This window comes from Prunus persica, chromosome G2, assembly GCF_000346465.2.
Source record: "Prunus persica cultivar Lovell chromosome G2, Prunus_persica_NCBIv2, whole genome shotgun sequence".
NCBI lineage: Eukaryota > Viridiplantae > Streptophyta > Magnoliopsida > Rosales > Rosaceae > Prunus > Prunus persica.
Window position 1 is genome coordinate 23,781,590 of NC_034010.1, and position 20,977 is coordinate 23,802,566.

Below are 20,977 nucleotides of genomic sequence, written 5' to 3' on the forward strand. Positions count from 1 at the left end.
GAATATTTGCATATGAATAAAATTATTTATCTCTATTCTAAGAATATATAATATTTTTTTTAGTAAATCTCGAAGGTACGTACGAGAGAAATTTTATTGATCATCAATAGAAATATGATAATACTTAAGCGTTCTAATCAACCATGAATATTTGATTGGTTTTCTTTCTTTCCAAATTCATCACACTAGAAATGGGATTTTTATGTATCACATTTAAAATATTGAACCGACAACATTCATATAGAATAGTGTCTAATAGAAATTACAAAGAAGTCGATTCTAACTTTGCATCTTCATAACACATGTCAAACTTCTCCTTTACTTCAAATCAGGGAACACGCTCAAACTTTATAACATACAAATTAAGATGGGTATGACTAAATTAATTTCAACGGTCTAAGAAGTAAGAAGTGGGGCTGGTGATTATAAATGTGAGTTGGAAGGTGAAGTAAGAAATTTGAAAAATCGAGTTCAAGGTCAACAAAGTATATATATATATATATATATATATATATATATATATATGTGTGGTACCCCCAAAAGTTTTGTCCAAGCCATAATGTCGAAGATAAAACTGGACCACAAAAATCAAATATGGGCACGTACCTTCATATAGTTCCCGATGTAAATTGGGTATATGGTTATATAGAAATTCTTTTATGCAGATATCCAGATGTTATTATTGTGCAAACATTATATATTTTGTATTATCCCTCATTGCTTTCATACATGTTTACAATAGCATTCGCATGATAATAACGTGCGGACATCTAAATAAGAGAATAAATGTATGGTTATATATGTATTTGTAGATTTAATTAGTCCCCTATCTAATTGTGTTTTTATTGCTATTAGATGACTTTTAATTTGAAAATTAAAAAGAATATACTAGCTAAGCTAGCTAGCTAGGAATTGCTTAATATCACAAAAGTATATATATGTATATGTTTTTGTCTTGGAAAAGTTTGACCATATGTCACAAATATTCAAGCGATATTGTACCTGCTTCCAAACCAACAGATTGCTAGCTATGAGTCTAATTTGACTTAAGCAGCCATTAAGTAAATTATATTAAGAGCGTCTAAATTGGGTATGCCGCGTTTTTTTTTTCCTTCGAATACGAGCGATGATAATATACTAAATTCACACTACACGGATGCTAGAACTCGAACTTATGACTTTTCATGAGAGAGCCATTGCTCCAAACTACTACACTAGTGAGTCCTTTACAAGAGTAAAATTATGTGTAGTATATTTACTGATCGATCACATTCCAGTTATGTACAAGTCATGAAGCATTTAGTACGCAATTAGGAGACTATCCCTATCCGACCACATGGTGTAAGTTTTGGAGGCGCATGCAATGCAAGTGTGGTGTGGCTGATCATCCCCTGGGGGCTTGGCTAGCTAATGAAGCTTTTTTCCCACCGGGTGGCAGGACCAGCACACAATCAATGACACCAAAAGTCAAAAACCCAAACCTAACTTTCTAGCTATATATACACAAACGTGTCCTCTCTACTTGTACAAGTGGCCTGTAGCAACAGTAGAAATACCGCTAATAATTAATAGCTCTTTATAATTATTAATATTGCCAAGTTCATCACAGTAATTAAATTGAGCTCTTCTCTGGTTCTGGGTCTTTTAGCTTGCAGTATAGAAGATACAACATATACACACACACACATATATATATATATATATATAAAGAGAGAGAGAGAGAGAGAGAGAGAGAGAGAGAGAGAGAGAGAGTTTGCACCCAAAAATTATTGAACAAAAGGACAAGCTCACATGACCCAAAACCTCATCCTTTCATGGGCCCCTACGTATAAAATTTCTTCTTCTTTCTATCTCTCTCTCTCTCTCTCTCTCCCTCTCTCCCAGTTGTCTTTCTTCTGAAGAAGAAAAATGGTAGACGGAATTTGATGTTTGCTTTCCCTCTCTCTCTTGTAACTGCTAAATACTTGTAAGGAAGCTTCAAGGAAGGTAATTAGCTACTCAATTAGTGTTTGGCCAATACATCCATCTCTCTCTCTCTCTCTCTCTCTCTCTCTCTCTACATGCTATAGCTTTGGCTATCTTGGTCAACATAAATACCAAGAAGTAGAACCTGACCTTGTTAAGCCGTCCATGGCTAATCTTGTCACGTTTAGGGTTTGAGTTTTCTGTCCTGGTCAAGGAAGGCACCGACCCTTTTTTACAGTCTGCTGCTCAGACTAAGACCTCTCTCTCCTCCCTTTTGGGTCTTTACGGCCTCAGCTAGAGATCTGAGAAGTACTAAAAAGATAACAATTTTCAGAAGGGTATTTGCAGGTGAAGAAAAATGCTTGCAATAATGATTTTTTAATTTTTTTTGTATATATTTTCTCATTGATAATTTGACTAGTAATTAGTTTTGTTTGTTTAGTAAACAGGCAGTAGGGTTTGGATTGAGAAAAGATCATGATCCACTGTGAATTTATCTGAGAGAGGCTGATCATCAAATTGGAGAGGTTCAAGTCCATCTCATTCAAATTAATTTCAACTCATCATATCATCAACAATCATGGAGTTTATGCAACGAGATCAAAAAGGGTATTCAGATAAGGAAGATCAAGATCAAGAAGATCAAGAGGAAGAGGATATAATTTCCAGTAAGTTCTCTTCTTCATCTCATAATTATAACAACAGCAATTATGGGTCATCACCAAAGTACAAAGCCACTTTTGTTCCTCCTCCTCTTCCTCATCATCATCATCAGTACCAGCAGCAAAAGCCATGGGCTGTTCATAATCATGGGTCTCCAGAAGCCATCAACTTCATGGACCTATCACTAAACCATGAGCAAGCAGCAGCTGATGGAGCCAATAATAACAACAATTGGCCTCCAAACTCTGAAAGAGAGCACATGTTTGACAAAGTTGTCACGCCAAGTGATGTGGGAAAACTCAACCGGCTAGTCATACCCAAGCAACATGCCGAGAGATACTTCCCGCTTGACTCTACAGCCAACGACAAGGGCCTCCTCTTGAACTTCCAAGACCGGACCGGGAAGCCGTGGCGGTTTAGGTACTCCTACTGGAACAGCAGCCAGAGCTATGTGATGACCAAAGGGTGGAGCCGTTTTGTGAAGGAGAAGAAGCTGGATGCCGGTGACATTGTGTCGTTTGAGCGCGGGGTTGGGGACTCAGGTAAGGACAGCTTGTACATTGACTGGAGGCGCCGCCCTCCTCCTCCTCCTCCTCCCCCACATCATCACCACCATGGACAGTATGGTAATTGCAATGACAGATGTGGTGGAGGTGAAGGCAGGCTATACTCCCTGCTTCAGCGGCCGCCTCCATCCATGATGTCCATGCCTCTTAGACACCATGACTATTTTCATCCAAGCAACAATGTTCATCATCCGTACCATCATCATCACCACCAGATCATGAACCATCAATATTTGCAGCATCAGATTCATCATCAATTGCAAGTGGAAAGGGATCAAGTGGTTCATCATCATCATCAGTATCCGATGGTGATTGATTCTGTGCCGTTTGTTCAACATGGGAAGATGAGTTCCAGTGGAGCTAGCGCTGGTGCCTCTACCGGTAAGCGGCTTAGGCTATTCGGTGTGAACATGGAGTGTTCTCCAAACATTGAAGAAGATCAAACAGATGAACATCAATACCAGATACTGCCTTCAACAGCAATACCATATAATCATCTTCCTTCCTCTTCGCTTTCTGCTCCTCTTGAATTAAGGCTGCCCAATACTATTGGTGCCAACCAAATACCACTGCCCAATACAGGTGCAGCAGATCAGTACCTCTCAAAGAAAGGGAAATCTACTTCCTTGTCGTTTTATTTGGATTCCTAGCTAGGCTATCTATATCTATCTTAGCTAGCAGAGTTGATGATTTGCTGCCAAGGAAAATATATATGAACAGATTATAAGTCATGGTGGGTTCACTCTCTTCTCTTCAACTAAGGCTACCCAAATGATGCCCCTACTGCTCACATGGTGTAGCTGCAGTCTGCAGAGGGCCTTTCAAAGAAAGGGAAAATCTACTTTCCTTGTCGTTTTATTTGGAATATATATATATATATATATATATATATATATCCGAAGCTATAGGCTAGCAGAGTTCATTTCCTGTGAATTGGCACAATATATTTTACAAACGAAGTGAACAAGCATTTTCTTACAGCATTGTACTAGTAGTCAATTTGCAGTTCGATCGAACTGATTGGAGTACCTGCATTTCCTTTTGCCTTACATCTATATTATTAACTCCAACTTAGCTTGATCATCACTACTCCACATCTAAGACTGGAGGCTGATAATTTTTTCGATGATTATAAAGTCTTCGATCCGCTTCGAAGATTGTACATTTACTTGGTTGTGAAAAAGAACATAAAGAGTACGGTTGAAGTTCAAGTTCGAAAGGCAAAATCTTTCATCAATTTTATTACAAAACAAGATAACTCTTGCTTATACTGTTCCATATATAGCACACTACTGCGGCATATGCTTGATATGAATAATTTAAAAGTTGTTTCGTATGATCTGGCGTATAAAATGTCTCTAGTTTTTTTACTTGCTTGCAGCAGCTGCAGCTCAATTAGGCACACCCTTTACAGGTAAGGCGCAGAAAGCTCAGCAATGTAAAAAGGTATATATATCTATCTGTCTGTGTTCATAGTCCACATTCTTTTAGCTTCATTGAAATTTCTAATAACATTATAGTCAAGTAGTTAGTTACCCTACTTTTTACCTTGGTAATTCATATGTTTTTTCTCTTTAGCATGCAGCCAGTTTTGACTTTGTCTTTGATACTGCAGTAGATTTTAGGTGTAAATTATAACACACCCCTCAGTAATCCCCTTCTCATTCCTAGATTGTAATTCTTAACACTTCTTAATCATATATTATATGTTAGTTGAGATGCGGAAACAGAAGTAGCAATTAATATGAATGAACAAAGAAATACTAAGGCAGCTCGTGCTTTATGAATTTGTACTATATATAGACTTTTTTGATTAACATAGAAGGATATTGACAATGCATGCACTTTTGAATTTGTCAAATCTAACTACTAATTGATTACGTCTCCTGCACTTTCACATGTTAATTAGCAGCTGTCATTTACTGATTATTAAAAAACTTGCTGTATCTTTTCGTTTCATAGAACCATGGAGATAAATTAATGTAGTAAAAGAATAGTTGATGAGTAAAAACTGCCACAGGATCAAACTATTAAGTAAATGTAAATGCATGGGAAGCCGCAGACATGGGCTTAACTAAGTTGGCTAGAGTGGATGTGCTTCCCACTCTGTATCAAAGTTCGAATCTCCCTTCCCGTATAGTTTAGATTAAATTAAAATATATTATCGCTTGTATAAAAAATAAAAGGCATGGAAAGGGTAAATATTAACTTCTATACTCTGAAAGAGTACTAGTACTGTCAGTTAGGGTCCTGTAATCAACAGAATTACTGTTTATCAGTAACCACAGATAGTACTGCTCTTTAACAATGATTTTCCTGGAAATGAGTTCTTAATCAAATATTCACTACACTAGTTAACAGGAAATTGGAACATTAATCAAGGGATGATAGCATGTGGTAGTTCAATGTTTGACATAAATGTGCCTTCACTTGCAAGCTTGCAACCCAGAAAATTAATCTTAATTGTCATAAAATAATAGAATTTCTTTACTTTTTATTTTTCAGATTTCAATTTGGTTTTGATGAAGATCAATCCTAGTGTAACTTTAACAATATTCTTGTGCATGATGCCACAAAATAACCTAGTACTCTTATAATTGAAACGACTGAGTTTGATTATATCTTCACAGCTGCAGTGATATCAGAAGAAATTTATTTACATATTCTTCCAATCTAATATGTGCATGCAGTTTTTAATCTTCCTGAACTTCAATCGTCAACATGGATTAGCGTTGCTGGCGGGTTACTCATGATCCATCACTTATTGGGATTAACCAGTCAAACAACATGATTATCAAAACCCTAATTTTGTTTTTGTTGAAGAAGGAAAAACATGAAGAGATTCAACTGGAAATCAAGTCAAGCAATGGGTTTAAATTTAGAAGTACAAAAATCTTCATCTAGAGAGACATATGTAAAGGGAAAGCATATATATATATAGCATGGTAAATTTATTAAAATGCGATCATCATCAATTGGTAAACAAGTATAGCAATGGCCTGCAGGGAGTGCCCATCCTATGGCCTATAACCTAGGCTTAGGAAGCACAATGGATGATGATGAACATGTCACATGGCTAAGGTAGAAAGACAAACTCTGGTGTATATATACATGCACAAGCACAATTCTCCATACTTATCTATACCGATTATTGATTGTCGTATGGGTTCATTCTAGACAACTGTCGCGCATTTACCTAAATTATATTCACCTATCTCAAGACGTATGCAAAATAATACTTTTTAATTAGGCAAAAATTGCATGGACCACATAGGGTCTAGCCAGCTTTCTCTTTTAAGATTGTTTACTAAGATCAAAATGTAATTATGTAAGGTGAGAAGAGAGGGTTGTGATCAGATTTATGTAGCACTATAAACCCAAAACGGCACCGTTTCGGAAAAAGGAAATAGGAAAACAGGTCAACAAGGGCTATGGGCCTAAAGACTTGGACTTAACCGCAAACACAAAACAGACATCAGCAAAAGCCCAAACTTGGTAACAGAAGAAGAAGTGTTCCGAGTGAGAGAGAGAGAACAAAAGGGGCGGAAAGCAAGCCAAAGCGCGCCATGGAATACAGATGTGTAGAGTGCGGGGGTCGCATGACGACTCTGTTCGTCCAATACTCACCTGGCAACATTCGGCTCATGAAATGCGTAAATTTTCCTTCTTTTTTCTGTTTTAATTTCAATTATTATTATTATTATTTTCAGTTTTGCTGCTGCTACAAAATTTAGTTTGATTTTTCTTTTGATAGGGAAAGTGCAAGGCAGTTGCAGATGAGTACATCGAATGCGAACCCATAGTAAGCTTATATCTGAATCTCTTCATTTTTCTTCTTTAAAATTCAACAAAATTTAAACTTTTTGTTGTTGTTGTTGGCACTGCCAGATTATTCTAATTGATCTAATTTTGCACAAGACCAAAGCTTATACACATTTACTCTATAATGTGATAGACCCACAAGCTCCTTCTTTTCAGGTATTGAAAAAGTGCTTCCTTTCTCATTATCTAAAACTTTAGACAGCTTTTTGTTTATGGGTTTTATGCTTTGCCTTCAAAACCTCAATCCCAAGAGTTGGTAATTTGTTTTCTTGACACGCTTTGCAGGGTTTATTGTGGAAGTCTACTTTTGGGTTTCTTCTTTTGGATGCTTGTATCCGTATCAGGATTATGTTTTTGGAAATTTATTTAAATTCGTTGTTAGAAAATATACATGTACGCATACACATTTAGGTGCCTTAACATTTCTCAAGATAGGAGTCTCTTTCTGGAAAGAAGTAAGGAAGAGTGGGGCTTGTCCATGAGCTTCGCGTCATTACTTTGGAGATTTCAAAAGGTTGGTGGAAGGTTTATTGGATTTCATGGGTTTCAGGCATCTAACACTATCTGTGATAAGTTGTAACGGATGGGTTGAAAATGTTTCCATTTCAGTTTTTTAGTCAGTAAAAACAAATTTGTTCCCATTTCAGATGCTGATGGACGTTGTCTTTGGAAATATCATGTTTCTTTCTACCTTTTTGCTCTGTATGAGGGTTCTTTTCAGTACATTCCCTAGACCACTCAGGTAACATTTCTTATGGATACTTCTCACGATGGCAGTATATATTCCATAAAATTTTCATTGAGACATCCCTTTATAACCACTTACTGAGAAATCATGCCTGTTTGATCATATGGTTCGAGACCACAATTTGGAGTTTAGGGAAGAATATAGAATACATAAGGAAAAAGACAATTGATGATCACCCATGAGTCATGGCTTAAATGATTAATAAGAGGATTCTTTTAGCCGACCTTTAGTAGTGTTATAAGGTTTTGTTTCAAATCAATACATGCATACATACTTATATGCATATATTTACACAGAAACATGCAGGTGTTATATTGTTTGTTCTGGCACAGGTATAAAGACCTTTTGCTCGCAATATTTATTTCAAGTTACTTCAAGATGTTTCTTATTGCAATGATGGTATGGTTTGCAAATAAAAAAGTTTCTTTCCTTATCTCATCTTTTTACTCTACTGAAGAATACTTGGTTGGGTTCAAAGCATATCTAATTTAAGCATGTGTTCTACAGGTCTGGGAATGTCCTTCTGTGATTTTCATCATTGATTTATTTGTTTTATCATCGAACACTGTGGCACTCAAAGGTCAGATAATAAAGTATTTACAGTTCTTGACATCCTTTTACAGTTTGCAATATCAATCCATATGTCATTAATTAAGAATGGTATGTGCGTCAACTTTTACCAATGAAATATCAAGTCAACTTGTTATGGCAAGGTGCTTTCTGCTAGAGGCATATAACCGATTACTTTAGTTTTGAGGAACACACATGGTTTTCATATGTAAATAGATGCTCAGCCTTGATTTTATTTGGAGGTTTGCATTAGAAAATGTTAGCTTTCTTTAGTATTTCTTAAATCCTATTGTGTGGGAGATTCTTTAACTATGGATGGCTGACTGCAGCTGAATATCCTTTGTTCTTCTTTTTTGTTTGAAACAGTGATAACTCAGGCAGCTATGAGTAGATGTATAGCAGCCTGCTTCAGTGCTCATGTGGTAAAGTTTTTGGTCACACAAAGGTGCTGGAGTTGGGAACTTTGAAATCGTTGATCATTGTTGTTTTCAAATTCTCTCTCTCTCTCTCTCTCTCTCTCTCTCTCTCTCTCTGTGTTTCGAAAGGTTTATTCAAATTAAATGTTTTTTAAGAAATGGATCAACATTTCCTCCATAGGCAGTGTTGGTGTGAGTATGACTGCTGTAAAATGTGATGGTGTAAATATGCAAGATGTATGCCCCTTCCTCTTATGAAATAGAATTGTGCATAAATCTGTACTCTTGTTATTTTTCCTCTTCAATTGCTCCCTAACTAAAGGAAAGAGGAGAAAACGTTTTTTTTTTCTTTCATAAAACTGAGCAATGGCACGTAAACATTGTGGGTTCAAATATGAAAAGAGAATATAATACAACAAAGTCCATTCAACACTGAAAGGTTCTTAATAAACAATATTGATTGACAACGATACACTACACAAGGGCCGCAGGAATGCTGCACAGGACCGCAGCATTTGATATAGGCCAATTGCAAAAACAAAATCAACAACATTTACAAGGATACCAATCATAATAATACAGTTTTACAATGATTGTAGGGGTTGGTTGTTTCTGCTTGAAGGTGATAGGTTTTTAACCAATCATAATCGTGCAGTTTTACAATGATTGTAATTACTACTCCATTTAAGAAGGAATCTCAAACTTCCATACCAATAACCATAACGTCACATTAGCGTCTGGTCACTGTATTATATATTGAGACTCCAGCAGCTATGTAGAAGCAGATCCTGTCTAATGCCACTTCCAGAACAATAGAGTGCGGAACAAAAGCCTGAGTATAAGGCTAGAGCTAGCACTAGGGAACCAAAGCCTGAGAATAAGGCTACAGCTGGAACGAAAGCCTGAGCATAAGGCTACAGCTGGAACAAAAGCCTGAGCATAAATCTACAGCAAGAACTTGGGAACGAAAGCCCGAGAATAAGGCTAGAGCAAGAAATTGGGAATGAAAGCCTGAGAATAAGGCTAGAGCAAGAACTTGGGAACGAAAGCCTGAGAATAAGGCTACAGCTGGAACGAAAGCCTGAGAATAAGGCTACAGCTGGAATAAAAGCCTGAGAATAAGGCTAGAGCAAGAACTTGGGAACGAAAGCCTGAGAATAAGGCTAGAGCAGGAACTTGGGAACGAAAGCCCGAGAATAAGGCTAGAGCAAGAACTTGGGAACGAAAGCCTGAGAATAAAACTAGAGCAAGAACTTGGGAACGAAAGCCAGAGAATAAGGCTAGAGCTAGAACTTGGAATCGAAATGTTATGCCATGCCCATCGGGGACTTGCTTAATGGTTTTAAGGAGATGTTTCCCATAACATCAAAGAAATCTAATTTGTTTTGTAGATAAGGGTGATGTGCTACCCTTCCAAGACCTTGTGGTTTACTGATGCTCCCCTATAACTAAAATGTTGCACTATCTATGTTGCAGCAGCTAATGCAGAATAAAACTTCTTACTCCACTATCGCTATCATAGACTCCTCCCCATGGCTCCGGTAGATTAGAGTCACTGAAAGTAGTGTGTGTTGTTTCTTCGCAGGAATAATAATCCTGGTCACCAATGAAATTATTTAAGAACTGTGGGAAAAGAATCGTAAACTCCAGATTATCTGGAGACTGCGACTCAACACTGCATGTCAATATAGTTATTGGCATGCATAACATCTCCCAGTTCTGTGTTCCTTGGTGACAGCAGTGTGTAATCCTGTGGCCGAAATGGATGAAAGAATGCCCAGATTTTCTTTTGGCTGAAAGTAAGCCTGGATTAAGAAACATCACAAGCAAGCGTTAAGATTGGATGTACTAATTGTGATCCATACTGAGAAGTTCATATGAAAATATTAAATAAAATTGAAAGAGCATGCTCATTCTCACCTCTGAACTAACTGATTCATTGTGATCGTTGGTTGAAATTTTATAAACCTGGATTAAGAATCATAACAAGCAAGCACTAAGTTTGGATGCAATTCTTGTGCTCCATATTTAAAAAGTTCATATGAGAAAAAAAATAATTCGAAGAGCATGCTCATTCTCACCTCTGAAAAACTTTCATCAGTAGCCCCATTTTGAACACTATAAGCGGTGTTGCTAACCGGTTCGTAGTGATAATTAGTTGAAATGTTATTCCCAGTTGGAGATAGCTGCTTACTGCAGTCATCATTACAGAGACTGGGAACATTTCCTTGCTTGGTGCATAATGCTGACGGCAGTGTGGAGGAGCAGTAATTCTGTGGCTGAGATGGGGGTGGTGGCTGATGTGACTGAGGTGCGGGTGGTGGCTGATGTGGCTGAGATGCGGGTGGTGGCTGATGCGGGTGTGGTGGCTGATGTGGCTGATCAGCCCAGAACGGCTGTATTAAGAAACACAGACAAGCAAGCGTTAAGTTTTCAAGTGCTTCTTGTGCTGATACATGATAAGTCCATAAATTTACACATTTATGTACTTTTTATGCTTAGTTTTTGCAGGAGAATTTGATTTAAAAATGACTTATTACTTTATTTTCTCAATTTTCAGCTTTCCAGAGCAAGTAATTGGTTTTCAATGGAAATACGACTTTTTGGTGGAGTTTTGCACAAGACCAATTGGAGACGAAAGCTACAATCTTGAAGATGATTGTGGAATTTTTCTAGAATTTTTGGAGCAGCCAATGAGAGCAGTCTTTAAAGTTAAGTCAGCCTAAGGTGCAATCCCGTCAAAACTGTGCTGCTGTGGAAGAATGATTATTTCAAGACTTTCCTGATTTTTGCTCAAGGCGTGCAATATATGGCTGGATAGATAAGACAAAGACCTACAATTTCCATATTTTCCCCGAATTTGCTTGGAGTAAGAACGACCCCAAACGTGCATACAACAAAGTAACTTACCAGTTATCCCAGTCAAAGTAGGAAGAGGAGTCAATAATTTACCCATTTTGGATTTATGTTTCAATTAGGTTTTTCTTTATTTTTGGGCTGCTGTAAAATCCCAGCTAGGGTAGGAACAGACGTGTGGCGTTTTATTTAAGCATGAGAAACAACTCCTTTGGGGGTTACGCAAAGACTTGGAGAGATTGGAGACGTCGAAAGAGTAGCACAATTGGCTAAGTTTTATTTTTTCTTCCTTATGTTTTTGCTTATGCCGAATTCTATGATTATGTGCAACTAATTTTCTGTTGCTAGGGCATGATGAATCCCTAGTATGATAATCTAGTTTTCTTATCTTACATATTTATTGATTGCCGTTTGATGTTGGATTCTTAATCACCCTGCTTAATAACTTGGTTGATTGTCTTGATGCTTGATCACCATCTAGACTTTTAATTGAGTTAATCGGATGCAAATTAGAGTAAATACCATACTTAATTTGAGGCTTGCTTCTTGTGATTAGGATTCGTAATTCGTTTAGGATAAATATCATAGGGATTACATGCTTGTTGGAGGTTTTCACTGATTTTAACGAGTTTCTATGTATTCATATTTGACCTAAATACCATAGGCGAATTGCATGTAGGAATATACGAGTTAGCTTAAATATCATAGGTAATTCATGAGAAAGGAGAACAAAGCGGCGACATCAAATGGTTAATTAATAGGTAGTGTTGGAAATTAGATAATTATAATATTTAAATTTATGGTTGGGTGAAAAAAATACAATAGTCAGTTTTGCTCGAACAATTGCATTGTTTCAAATGCAATTGATATTATTTGTTAGCATTCAAAAGCAATTGCTTTGTTGAATGATGTTATCAAATATAGAAGCATTTATGCTATCAAAAGTTGCGTCTATTGGTGGATAACTGATGGGTTCTATATAAACCTATTACCTTCTTCTTTACAAATAAGGAGTTCTTCCCCACTCATGCTATGTTAGAGTATCAATCTTCAAGTTTCCTTCTTAAGTGTCTTGAGAGTACAAATATATAATTGGTTCACCATAGTCTTAAATTGAAGTGCTTAAATTTAGAATTATTGATTGTTGAATCTTGGAAGATATAAGAAGGGCAAACAAGTCGGGCTGGCTGTCCGAGCGAAGCTAGTCAGTATAGAAAGTATGGGTAGGAACGGTAACTTTAACATTAGCAGTTAGACGCCAAAAGAACTACGAGCACAAGGGAAATGGCGAAATCTGCCTTTAGGACATTGCAATTCTTGCAAGCCTCAATCGCTAAAGTTGTCAGTATTTCCACACATTTGTGTTTGTTGATTTACATTAATTTCATGTGAATTTGTTGTATATTTGATGGTTACAAATTTGTTGAGAATTATTATAATCTAAATTCATATTTTATATTGTTCCGCCAACAGGTAGTTGAATAAGAGGCTAGATTAGATTACTAGCAGAGAATTCATTGTCCTAGTGCTTTTATCAATTTGAATTTCTCATCTTTGTGTTTCGTGACTTTCTACTTGTTTTGTCTTTTAATTTCGTTGTTAATTAAATCATTCTTTCAAAAACCCCTTTTGTGTTTACATGAGTATGCTATGTGTTTAATTTTTTGTTTATATAATTAGAATAGTTAAAGTATTTTGTGAAGTAAATTAAGTTAGACTAATTGGAAGTTGGAACTCAATTCTCGTGGGAATGACCTTGTATTTGTCATATTATATTACGATTGACCTTGTGCACTTACGAGTATAATTTGTGTTTAGACTAATCTTTATCAACTCAATTTTTCAGGTTTTCTAAAATTCACAACAATACAGTAAGTTCATATAAACAAAAATGTTCAAAAGTTCACCTCTTTCAACAGATCATCAAAATCAGGCCACGAGAAGCCATCAGGTGAACCAACACCAAAGCCGCCAAATGATGTGGCTAATGTGGGTGTGGTGGCTGATGTGGCTGCTAGCTGCTGAGGTGGAAGAAGGGTTGAATCCGTATTTTCTCCAAGATCAGCACAGGACAGCTGGAATAAGAAACACAGACACGCAAGCGTTAAGTTTTGAAGTGCTTCTTGTGCTGATACAGCAAGTTCATATAAACAAAAATATTCAAAAGTTCACCTCTTTCAACAGATCATCAAAATCAGGCCACGAGAAGTCATCAGGTAAACCAACACCAAAGCTGCCAAATGATGTGGCTAATGTGGGTGTGGTGGCTGATGTGGCTGCTAGCTGCTGAGGTGGAAGAAAGGTTGAATCCGTATTTTCTCCAAGATCAGCACAGGACAGCTGGAATAAGAAACACAGACACGCAAGCGTTAAGTTTTGAAGTGCTTCTTGTGCTGATACAGCAAGTTCATATAAACAAAAATATTCAAAAGTTCACCTCTTTAATCGGATCATCAAAATCAGACAAGAAGATGCCATCAGGTACATCAAAGCTACCAGGTGAACCAACAAAGGTTGAAATATCATTATTGTCTGTGGAAGAAAAACCATTTGGAGACTCTGACTCGACGCATTCATTACGATTCTCAGTGCCAAGCAGAACATCTTTGTCTGCGAGATGCTCATCTGGGCCTTGAATCATACCAGTTGCAGCAGCTTGATCATCTTCAGAGTTAGAGGCGATTTCGCCACCAATAGCAAGTTCAGCTAATTCACTGCTGCAGACTGAATCATCCTTCAGCTTCTTAGAATTTGCTGACTTATTCTTCAGGCAGCAGAGAACAAACTCTTCCTGCTGATTGGGATTAGGACCCACACCCATTTTGGCAAGTTCAGTTTTGGTGAGAGAATACTCATGCATGACATACTTGGTCTTCTTGGCTTGGGGTCCACGACCTTCGCAGAAAGGCAAAATCCTCTTATTACCAATCACAGCTTGGGATTGTTCAGCCTTGATCTCACGAACCTTGCCTGTGCTTTTATAAAAACCCTCATCTGTGGTCCTGTTGCAGCGATCTCTTTTGGAGTTCTTGTAATCAGGTTTGCTGAAGAAGACCGCTGAAATGCAACGCAAGCAAAGTATTGGAAATTTGAAAACCAACCCACTTCAAGGCTTTGAAGTGCTCAACAACAGAACAGCTAAACAAGATAAATTTATGCATACAACAAAATAGTACATTAGAAATGAGAAATGAGTTGCCTTTTTCAAAAGCGTTGAAATCGAAATGCAACACAAAACAAAATTTTGAAACCAAATTGCTCAACAACAGCAGCGATCAAGATCATAACTTTATAAATACACAAATACATAGCAAAAATGGGTAGTGAAGAAAAAGTGAGAAAGATTAATAGGTTACCAGGCAGATCACGAGGCTCACGCTTGCAGGCATGATCAATTACAGGGATCGAGTCCCTGAATTCCGAGTCCTTCCCCTCTATTTGGTTCGTCAAGTAGCCAACCAGTTGCTCATCGGTGGGAGAGAATAACTTAACCCCGGGTAGGCCTTTCTTCCCTGAAACGCCTTCACCTGTTGTGCCGCCGCCTCCGCCGCCTCCGCCGCCTCCGCCGCCTCCGCCGCCTCCGCCGCCTCCGGAAGCAACATGATCAAAGCCACAGCCAGGAGAAGCCGCCGCGGCAGCGGTGCTATGATCAGAAACCGAGACCGTCGGAGTCGGAACCTGCTGCTCAGCACCAAGAAGCAGAGCCTCTAAAGCAACCCAGGTAGCACGGGCGGAGATAGAACCCTCCAGAGTAGCAACAACTAAGTGGCTGAGGGAGCCATTGATCAAAGAAAGCACAAACTGGTCCATCTGAATCCAGTGGTCATAATCGGGATGGGTCGTGTTGGTGGGTTTCCCGTCGGGGTCGAGAAGAAAGGCGGGAGGACACATGGCGGTACCGTCGACGAAAGACATCAGGCCTTTGCTTTTGAGGAGAGGAATGATCTGCGCCAACCAAAGGGGGTACTTTGTAGGATCCAATTTCACTGTGAGCGGCGGCAGTGCAGGCGCTGCCTTGTCAGCAGCAGCATCAGCAGCCATGGCCATGACAGAAAATGAAAGAAAGCCTGCAGGAGGAGGAGACACCAAGAAAAAAAAGGAGATTCTGGGCAGAGTGAGTGAGTGAGCAAGGAAGCATCAGAGTGGAAGTAACTTGTAATAATTGATCAGACAACAAGACTAATTTTGACTGGGGTTTTTTTAATTTATTTAAAACTTTATATTTTTCCAGGTCCTTGAGCTGCGCTTCCCAAACAAGCTTACCTGAGCGAGTAGAAGTGGGTCCCATTCAGTCCTTTCCCGCGTTTTTTTATATTATTATTATTGTATTTTACATTTGCTTCTGTTCTTTTCAAGGAATCTTCTTATCCACTCCCCTTGTAGTAATTTTCTTTTCTTCATTTCCTCATTGATTTTTGAGGGGAAAACAAATACAATCCTGACATTTCAAGAACATTCTAGACTCTTTATTCATAAAAATATTAATATTAGGGATGTTAAGAATCTATGTAAACTATAAAACGGGTTGAGTTTATAGTTTAGGGAAAATTTAATTCTTGGCAATCATTTTTGAAGTTGTTAGTTTCATTCTGTTTCCACTTTAGTCCAATCCATTAACTAAGTTGATTTTTCTATCTATTTTAGTGCGTACCTTCTGAAAATTTCAATTTTAATTAAAATGAGTTTTGGGTTTTTGAAGAACATTTTCTGGAGTTCATCAAACTTCAAACTTTTGTTAGGTATTGATCTTGAAATTTTGGAAACCAAATTACAAGTTTATTATGTGTATTTTGGCGATTTGTGACGCGAACCAAAAAGGTCAAAATAAGAGATGAAAGAAAGAGCACGAAAGAGGCAGCTGATGCTCCCACAAATTGGACGGGGAAAGTTGGCCTCTCTAAACACATGATTCACATAAACCTCCTCACAAAAAGGAGCACTAAACTGATATCTTGGATGAGAACTTGAATACTCCAAGGAACTGAGGCAGCTTTGTTTACACAGTCAATGATTAGCTTGGAATCCCCCTCAATGAGAACCTTCTTCCAACCCCGACGGATCGCATAGACTAGCCCATCCCAAAGGGCAAGACATTCAGCCACCGTAATTGTAGCTTCTCCAAAAGAAATATGAAATCAGAACATGTTAATATATAATAACACACAAAATTCCATTCAACACTGAAAGGTTCTTAATATACAAAATTGACAAAGACGCAGTGCACAAGGGCCGCAGGAATGCTGCACAGGACCGCAGCATTTGACATAGGCCAATTACAAAAACAAAATCAACAACATTTACAAGGATACCAATAACCATAACGTCACATTAGCGTCTGGTCACTGTATTATATATTGAGACTCCAGCAGCCATGTAGAAGCAGATCCTGTATAATGCCACTTCCAGAACAATAGAATGTGGAACGAAGGCCTGAGCCTGAGCCTGAGCCTGATCCTGAGTATAAGCCTGAGTAAAAGCCTGAGCATGCCCCATCCGGGACTTGCTTAATGGTTTCAAGGAGGTGCTTCCATTAACATCAAAAGAACCCTATGTCACCTGCTTCGAACTGTATACTTCCAGGACTTGGTTTTCAGGTGAAGAGAGCAATACAATACTCTGCAGCTTCCCTAACCTGCAAACAGAGTTACAGAAATCACATTAGTGAAAATAGCAAATAGCCTCCTCAAAACTTCAAACAAGAGCTTTTATTTACCGTGAGAAAGCCATAAAGGCTTCTCTTCACGTTTTCAACTGAAAGTCTCTCACCTTGTCTTGTGATACAGCTTTGCAGTCGGATTCTTCTCGGAGCACCTCCTACGTGTGAGGACATGAATGGATGCTGCTTGGTATTGAGTGTGCTATTATTAAGAGAGTACACTATTTGAAGAGAACTGCTTTGAGGAATATTTGTGCTTCTGTTGACAGGAGAGATTTGGATATTGAGTAAACCTTCTCTTAAAACTATGTGATTTCTGTCCTTCCCTTTTGGTTCTCTGATTTCGGTCATTTCTTTTGTCCCTTCGATCTATATTTTCGTCTCCTCGACCTCCAATATTCTTCTTGACTGTTCTGCCCTTTCTTTCTTTCGTAACTTCGATCTATATTTTCATCTCCTTGATCTCTTATAATCTTCTATGCTCTATTGTTTGAGTGCTTAATCTAAGCTGTGTTTTTGTCCGATATTCTTCTTGTTCTAATGTTCTATTGTTTGAGTGCTTAATCTAAGCTGTTCTACATCACACGTGGTCTCCAAAGTACTGCTTTTAATAAAAGAATCTAATTTGTTTGTTGATGTGCTACCCTTCCAAGACCTCTTGTGGTTTACTGATGCTCCCCTATAACTAAAATGTTGCACTATCTATGTTGCAGCAGCTAATGCAGAATAAAACTTCTACCCATCCATGGAGTAATTCAGTGTTCCTTTCACTTCTTACTCCACTATCGCTATCATAGACTCCTCCCCATGGCTCCGGTAGAGTAGAGTCACTGAAAGTAGTGTATGTTGTTTCTTAACAGGATAATAATCCGGGTCACCAATGAAATCATTCAAGAACTGTGGGAAAAGAATCGTAAACTCCAGATTATCTGGAGACTGCGACTCATCACTACATGCCAATATAGTTACTGGCATGCATAACATCTCCCAGTTCTGTGTTCATTGGTGACAGCGGGGTGTAATCCTGTGGCCAAATTGGATGAAAGATTGATCCCAGATTTTCTTCTTGCTGAAAGTAAGCCTGGATTAAGAATCATAACAAGCAATCGTTAAGATTGGATGTACTTTGTGATCCATATTGATAAGTTCATATAAAAATATTAAATAAAATTGAAAAAGCACGGTCATTCTCACCTCTGAACTAACTGATTCATTGTGATCGTTGGTTGAAGTTTTATAAACCTGAATTATAACAAGAAAGCACTAAGTTTGGATGTAATTCTTGTGCTCCATATTTAAAAAATTCATATGAGAAAAATAATTCAAAGAGCATGCTCATTCTCACCTCTGAAAACCTTTCATCAGTAGCCCCATTTTGAACACCATAAGCGGTGTTGCTAACCGGTTCATAGTGATAATTCGTTGAAATATTATTCCCAGTTGGAGATAGCTGCTTACTGCAATCATCATTATAGAGACCGGGAACATTTCTCTGCTTGGTGCATAATGCTGACGGCAGTGTGGAGGAGCAGTAATTTTGTGGCTGAGATGGGGGTGGTGGCTGATGTGACTGAGGTGCGGATGGTGGCTGATGTGGGTGAGGTGCGGGTGATGGCTGATGCGGGTGAGGTGGGTGTGGTGGCTGATCTGGCTGATCAGCACAGAACGGCTGCATTAAGAAACACAGACAAGCAAGCGCTAAGTTTTCAAGTGCTTCTTGTGATGATACATCAATTTCATATAAACAAAAATGTTCAGAAGTTCACCTCTTTAAACAGAACATCGAAATCAGATAACAAGAAGCCATCATCGAAATCAGACAACAAGAAGCCATCAGGTGAACCAACACCAAAGCCACCAAATGATGTGGCTGAGGTGGGTGTGGTGGCTGATGTGGCTGCTAGCTGCTCAGGTGAAATAAAGGTTGAATCCATATTTTCTCCAAGATCAGCACAGGACGGCTGCAATAATAAACACAGACAAGCAAGCGTTAAGTTTTGAAGTGCTTCTTGTGCTGATACAGCAAATTCATATAAACAAAAATGTTCAAAAGTTCACCTCGTTAAACAGATCATCAAAATCAGACAAGAAGAAGCCACCAGGTACGTCAAAGCTACCAGGTGAACCAAAACATACACAGGTTGAAATATCATTATTGTCTGTAGGAGAAAAACCATTTGGAGACTCTGACTCGGCGCATTCATTACGATTCTCAGTGCCAACCAGAACATCTTTGTCTGCGAGATGCTCATCTGGGCCTTGAATCATATCAGTTGCAGCAGCTTGATCATCTTCAGAGTTATAGGAGATTTCACTACCAATAGCAGGTTCAGCTAATTCATCGCCGCAGATTGAATCATCTTTCAGCTTCTCAGATTTTGCTGACTTATTCGTCAGGTGGCAGAGAAATAACTCCCTCTGCTGATTGTTTTGAGCACCCAGTTGGGCCAGTTTAGTCTTGGTGAGAGAATACTCATGCATGACATGCTTGGTCTTCTTGGCTTTGGGCAAACGACCTTCGTAGTAAGACAAAATCCTCTTATTACCAATCACAGCTTGGGATTGTTCAGCCTTGATCTCACGAACCTTGCCTGTGCTTTTATAAAAGCCCTCATCTGTTGTCCTACTGCGGCGATTGCTGTTGGTGTTCATGTAATTAGGTTTGCTGAAGAAGTACTCTGACATGCAAAATATAGAAAATATGAAACCAACGCACTTCAAGTCTTTCAAGTACTCAACAACACAACAGCTAAACAAGATCATAAATGTATGCATACAACAAAATAGCACATTAGAAATAAGAAAAGGGTTGGCTTTTCCAAGAGCATTGAAATCGAAATGCAGAACAAAACAAAATTTTGAAACCAAACTGCTCAACAACAGCAGCGATCAAGATCATAACTTTATAAATAAACAAAAACACATAGCAAAACTGGGTAGTGAAGAAAAAGTGTGAAAGATTAATAGGTTACCAGGCAGATCACTAGGCTTGTGGTTGCAGACATCGATTACAGGGATCCTGTCCCTGAATTTTGCGTCCTTGCCCTCTATCGTCTTCTTCAAGTAGAAGCCAACCAGTTCCTCTTCGGTGGGAGAGAACTTATACCCGGGCAGGTCCATCTGCTTTGAATCTCCTTCACCTGTTGTGCTGCTGCTGCTCATCTCTCCTCCTCCTGAGCCACACCCACCAGAACCTACCATGGCAGCGGTGCCATGATCAGAAACCGGGACCGGAGTCGAAAGCAGAGCCGCCAAAGCAAGCCAGGTAGCACGGGCGGAGATAGAACTAGCCACAGTAGCAAGGACAGGGTGGCTGAGGGAGCCATTGATCCAAGAAAGCACCAACTGGTCCATCTGAATCCAGTCTTCATAAGCTGGATTGATCGCGTTACTGGGTTTTCCGTCGGGGCCGAGAAGAAACGCAGGCGGACAAATGCTGGTGCCGTCGACGAAAGAGATCAGGCGGCGGCTCCTGAGCAGAGGAACGATCTGCGCCAGCCAAATGGGGTAATTGGTAGGATCCAATTTCACATTGAGGACAGAAGGCAGAGCAAGAGCTGGGTCATCAGCAGCAGCGGCAGAGCTTGAAGAAGATCCAGTGGTGGCAGCCATGGCAGAAATGGAAGAAAGCTCTGCGAGAGCCCCAGAAAGAAGGAGACTAAAGTGAGAAATCTAAGGCATCAGAGTGAGTTGTAATTATAGGCCACCAATTGTA

The 20,977-nt window shown here is 38.8% G+C and overlaps 4 protein-coding genes across 6 annotated transcripts; 2 read left to right on the forward strand and 2 right to left on the reverse strand.

Annotated features, from left to right (window-relative positions):
* On the forward strand, positions 1,741-4,761 carry LOC18787113 (B3 domain-containing transcription factor NGA1). Of its 2 annotated transcripts, XM_020556887.1 has the most exons (3): positions 1,741-1,986; positions 2,154-2,313; positions 2,408-4,761. In XM_020556887.1, exon 3 carries the CDS (start codon positions 2,546-2,548, stop codon positions 3,842-3,844), a length of 1,299 nt encoding a protein of 432 aa, XP_020412476.1. In that variant the 5' UTR covers positions 1,741-1,986; positions 2,154-2,313; positions 2,408-2,545; the 3' UTR covers positions 3,845-4,761. The 2 variants fall into 2 exon arrangements, with proteins under 2 accessions (XP_020412476.1, XP_007219139.1); XM_007219077.2 differs by lacking the exon at positions 1,741-1,986 and having other exon boundaries at positions 2,002-2,313; positions 2,415-4,761.
* On the forward strand, positions 6,705-9,041 carry LOC18785688 (protein arv1 homolog). Of its 2 annotated transcripts, none has more exons than XM_020556888.1 (9): positions 6,705-6,847; positions 6,949-6,996; positions 7,083-7,172; positions 7,302-7,347; positions 7,448-7,530; positions 7,664-7,758; positions 8,061-8,163; positions 8,272-8,344; positions 8,701-9,041. In XM_020556888.1, the coding sequence occupies exons 1-9, from the start codon at positions 6,761-6,763 to the stop codon at positions 8,799-8,801; spliced, it is 726 nt and encodes a 241-aa protein (XP_020412477.1). In that variant the 5' UTR covers positions 6,705-6,760; the 3' UTR covers positions 8,802-9,041. The 2 variants fall into 2 exon arrangements, with proteins under 2 accessions (XP_020412477.1, XP_007218314.1); XM_007218252.2 differs by having other exon boundaries at positions 6,706-6,847; positions 8,097-8,163.
* LOC18787056 lies at positions 9,118-15,910 on the reverse strand. Its single transcript, XM_020556884.1, has 7 exons — positions 14,963-15,910; positions 14,044-14,663; positions 13,779-13,946; positions 13,514-13,681; positions 10,832-11,146; positions 10,671-10,718; positions 9,118-10,555 (listed from the first exon to the last, which is right to left on the reverse strand). Exons 1-7 carry the CDS (start codon positions 15,651-15,653, stop codon positions 10,442-10,444), a joined length of 2,124 nt encoding a protein of 707 aa, XP_020412473.1. The 5' UTR covers positions 15,654-15,910; the 3' UTR covers positions 9,118-10,441.
* Positions 16,731-20,977, reverse strand: LOC18785806. Its single transcript, XM_020556886.1, has 7 exons — positions 20,235-20,977; positions 19,321-19,940; positions 19,029-19,223; positions 18,608-18,931; positions 18,457-18,504; positions 17,373-18,343; positions 16,731-17,238 (listed from the first exon to the last, which is right to left on the reverse strand). The coding sequence occupies exons 1-6, from the start codon at positions 20,872-20,874 to the stop codon at positions 18,212-18,214; spliced, it is 1,959 nt and encodes a 652-aa protein (XP_020412475.1). The 5' UTR covers positions 20,875-20,977; the 3' UTR covers positions 16,731-17,238; positions 17,373-18,211.

Excerpts from the sequence above, each read along its gene's own strand:
- LOC18787113 (XM_020556887.1), top strand. The coding sequence starts at position 2,546 with ATGGAGTTTATGCAACGAGATCAAAAAGGGTATTCAGATAAGGAAGAT.
- LOC18785806 (XM_020556886.1), bottom strand. The coding sequence starts at position 20,874 with ATGGCTGCCACCACTGGATCTTCTTCAAGCTCTGCCGCTGCTGCTGAT. Across the intron at positions 18,932-19,028 it reads TCGATGTTCTGTTTAAAGAG|CCGTTCTGTGCTGATCAGCC; the intron begins GTGAACTTCTGA and ends TTCTTAATGCAG. Across the intron at positions 18,505-18,607 it reads CTGATGAAAGGTTTTCAGAG|GTTTATAAAACTTCAACCAA; the intron begins GTGAGAATGAGC and ends GTTATAATTCAG.
- LOC18785688 (XM_020556888.1), top strand. The coding sequence starts at position 6,761 with ATGGAATACAGATGTGTAGAGTGCGGGGGTCGCATGACGACTCTGTTC. Across the intron at positions 7,173-7,301 it reads CACAAGCTCCTTCTTTTCAG|GGTTTATTGTGGAAGTCTAC; the intron begins GTATTGAAAAAG and ends CACGCTTTGCAG. Across the intron at positions 8,345-8,700 it reads GAACACTGTGGCACTCAAAG|TGATAACTCAGGCAGCTATG; the intron begins GTCAGATAATAA and ends TGTTTGAAACAG.
- LOC18787056 (XM_020556884.1), bottom strand. The coding sequence starts at position 15,653 with ATGGCCATGGCTGCTGATGCTGCTGCTGACAAGGCAGCGCCTGCACTG. Across the intron at positions 10,719-10,831 it reads CTGATGAAAGTTTTTCAGAG|GTTTATAAAATTTCAACCAA; the intron begins GTGAGAATGAGC and ends TTCTTAATCCAG. Across the intron at positions 10,556-10,670 it reads ATGAATCAGTTAGTTCAGAG|GCTTACTTTCAGCCAAAAGA; the intron begins GTGAGAATGAGC and ends TTCTTAATCCAG.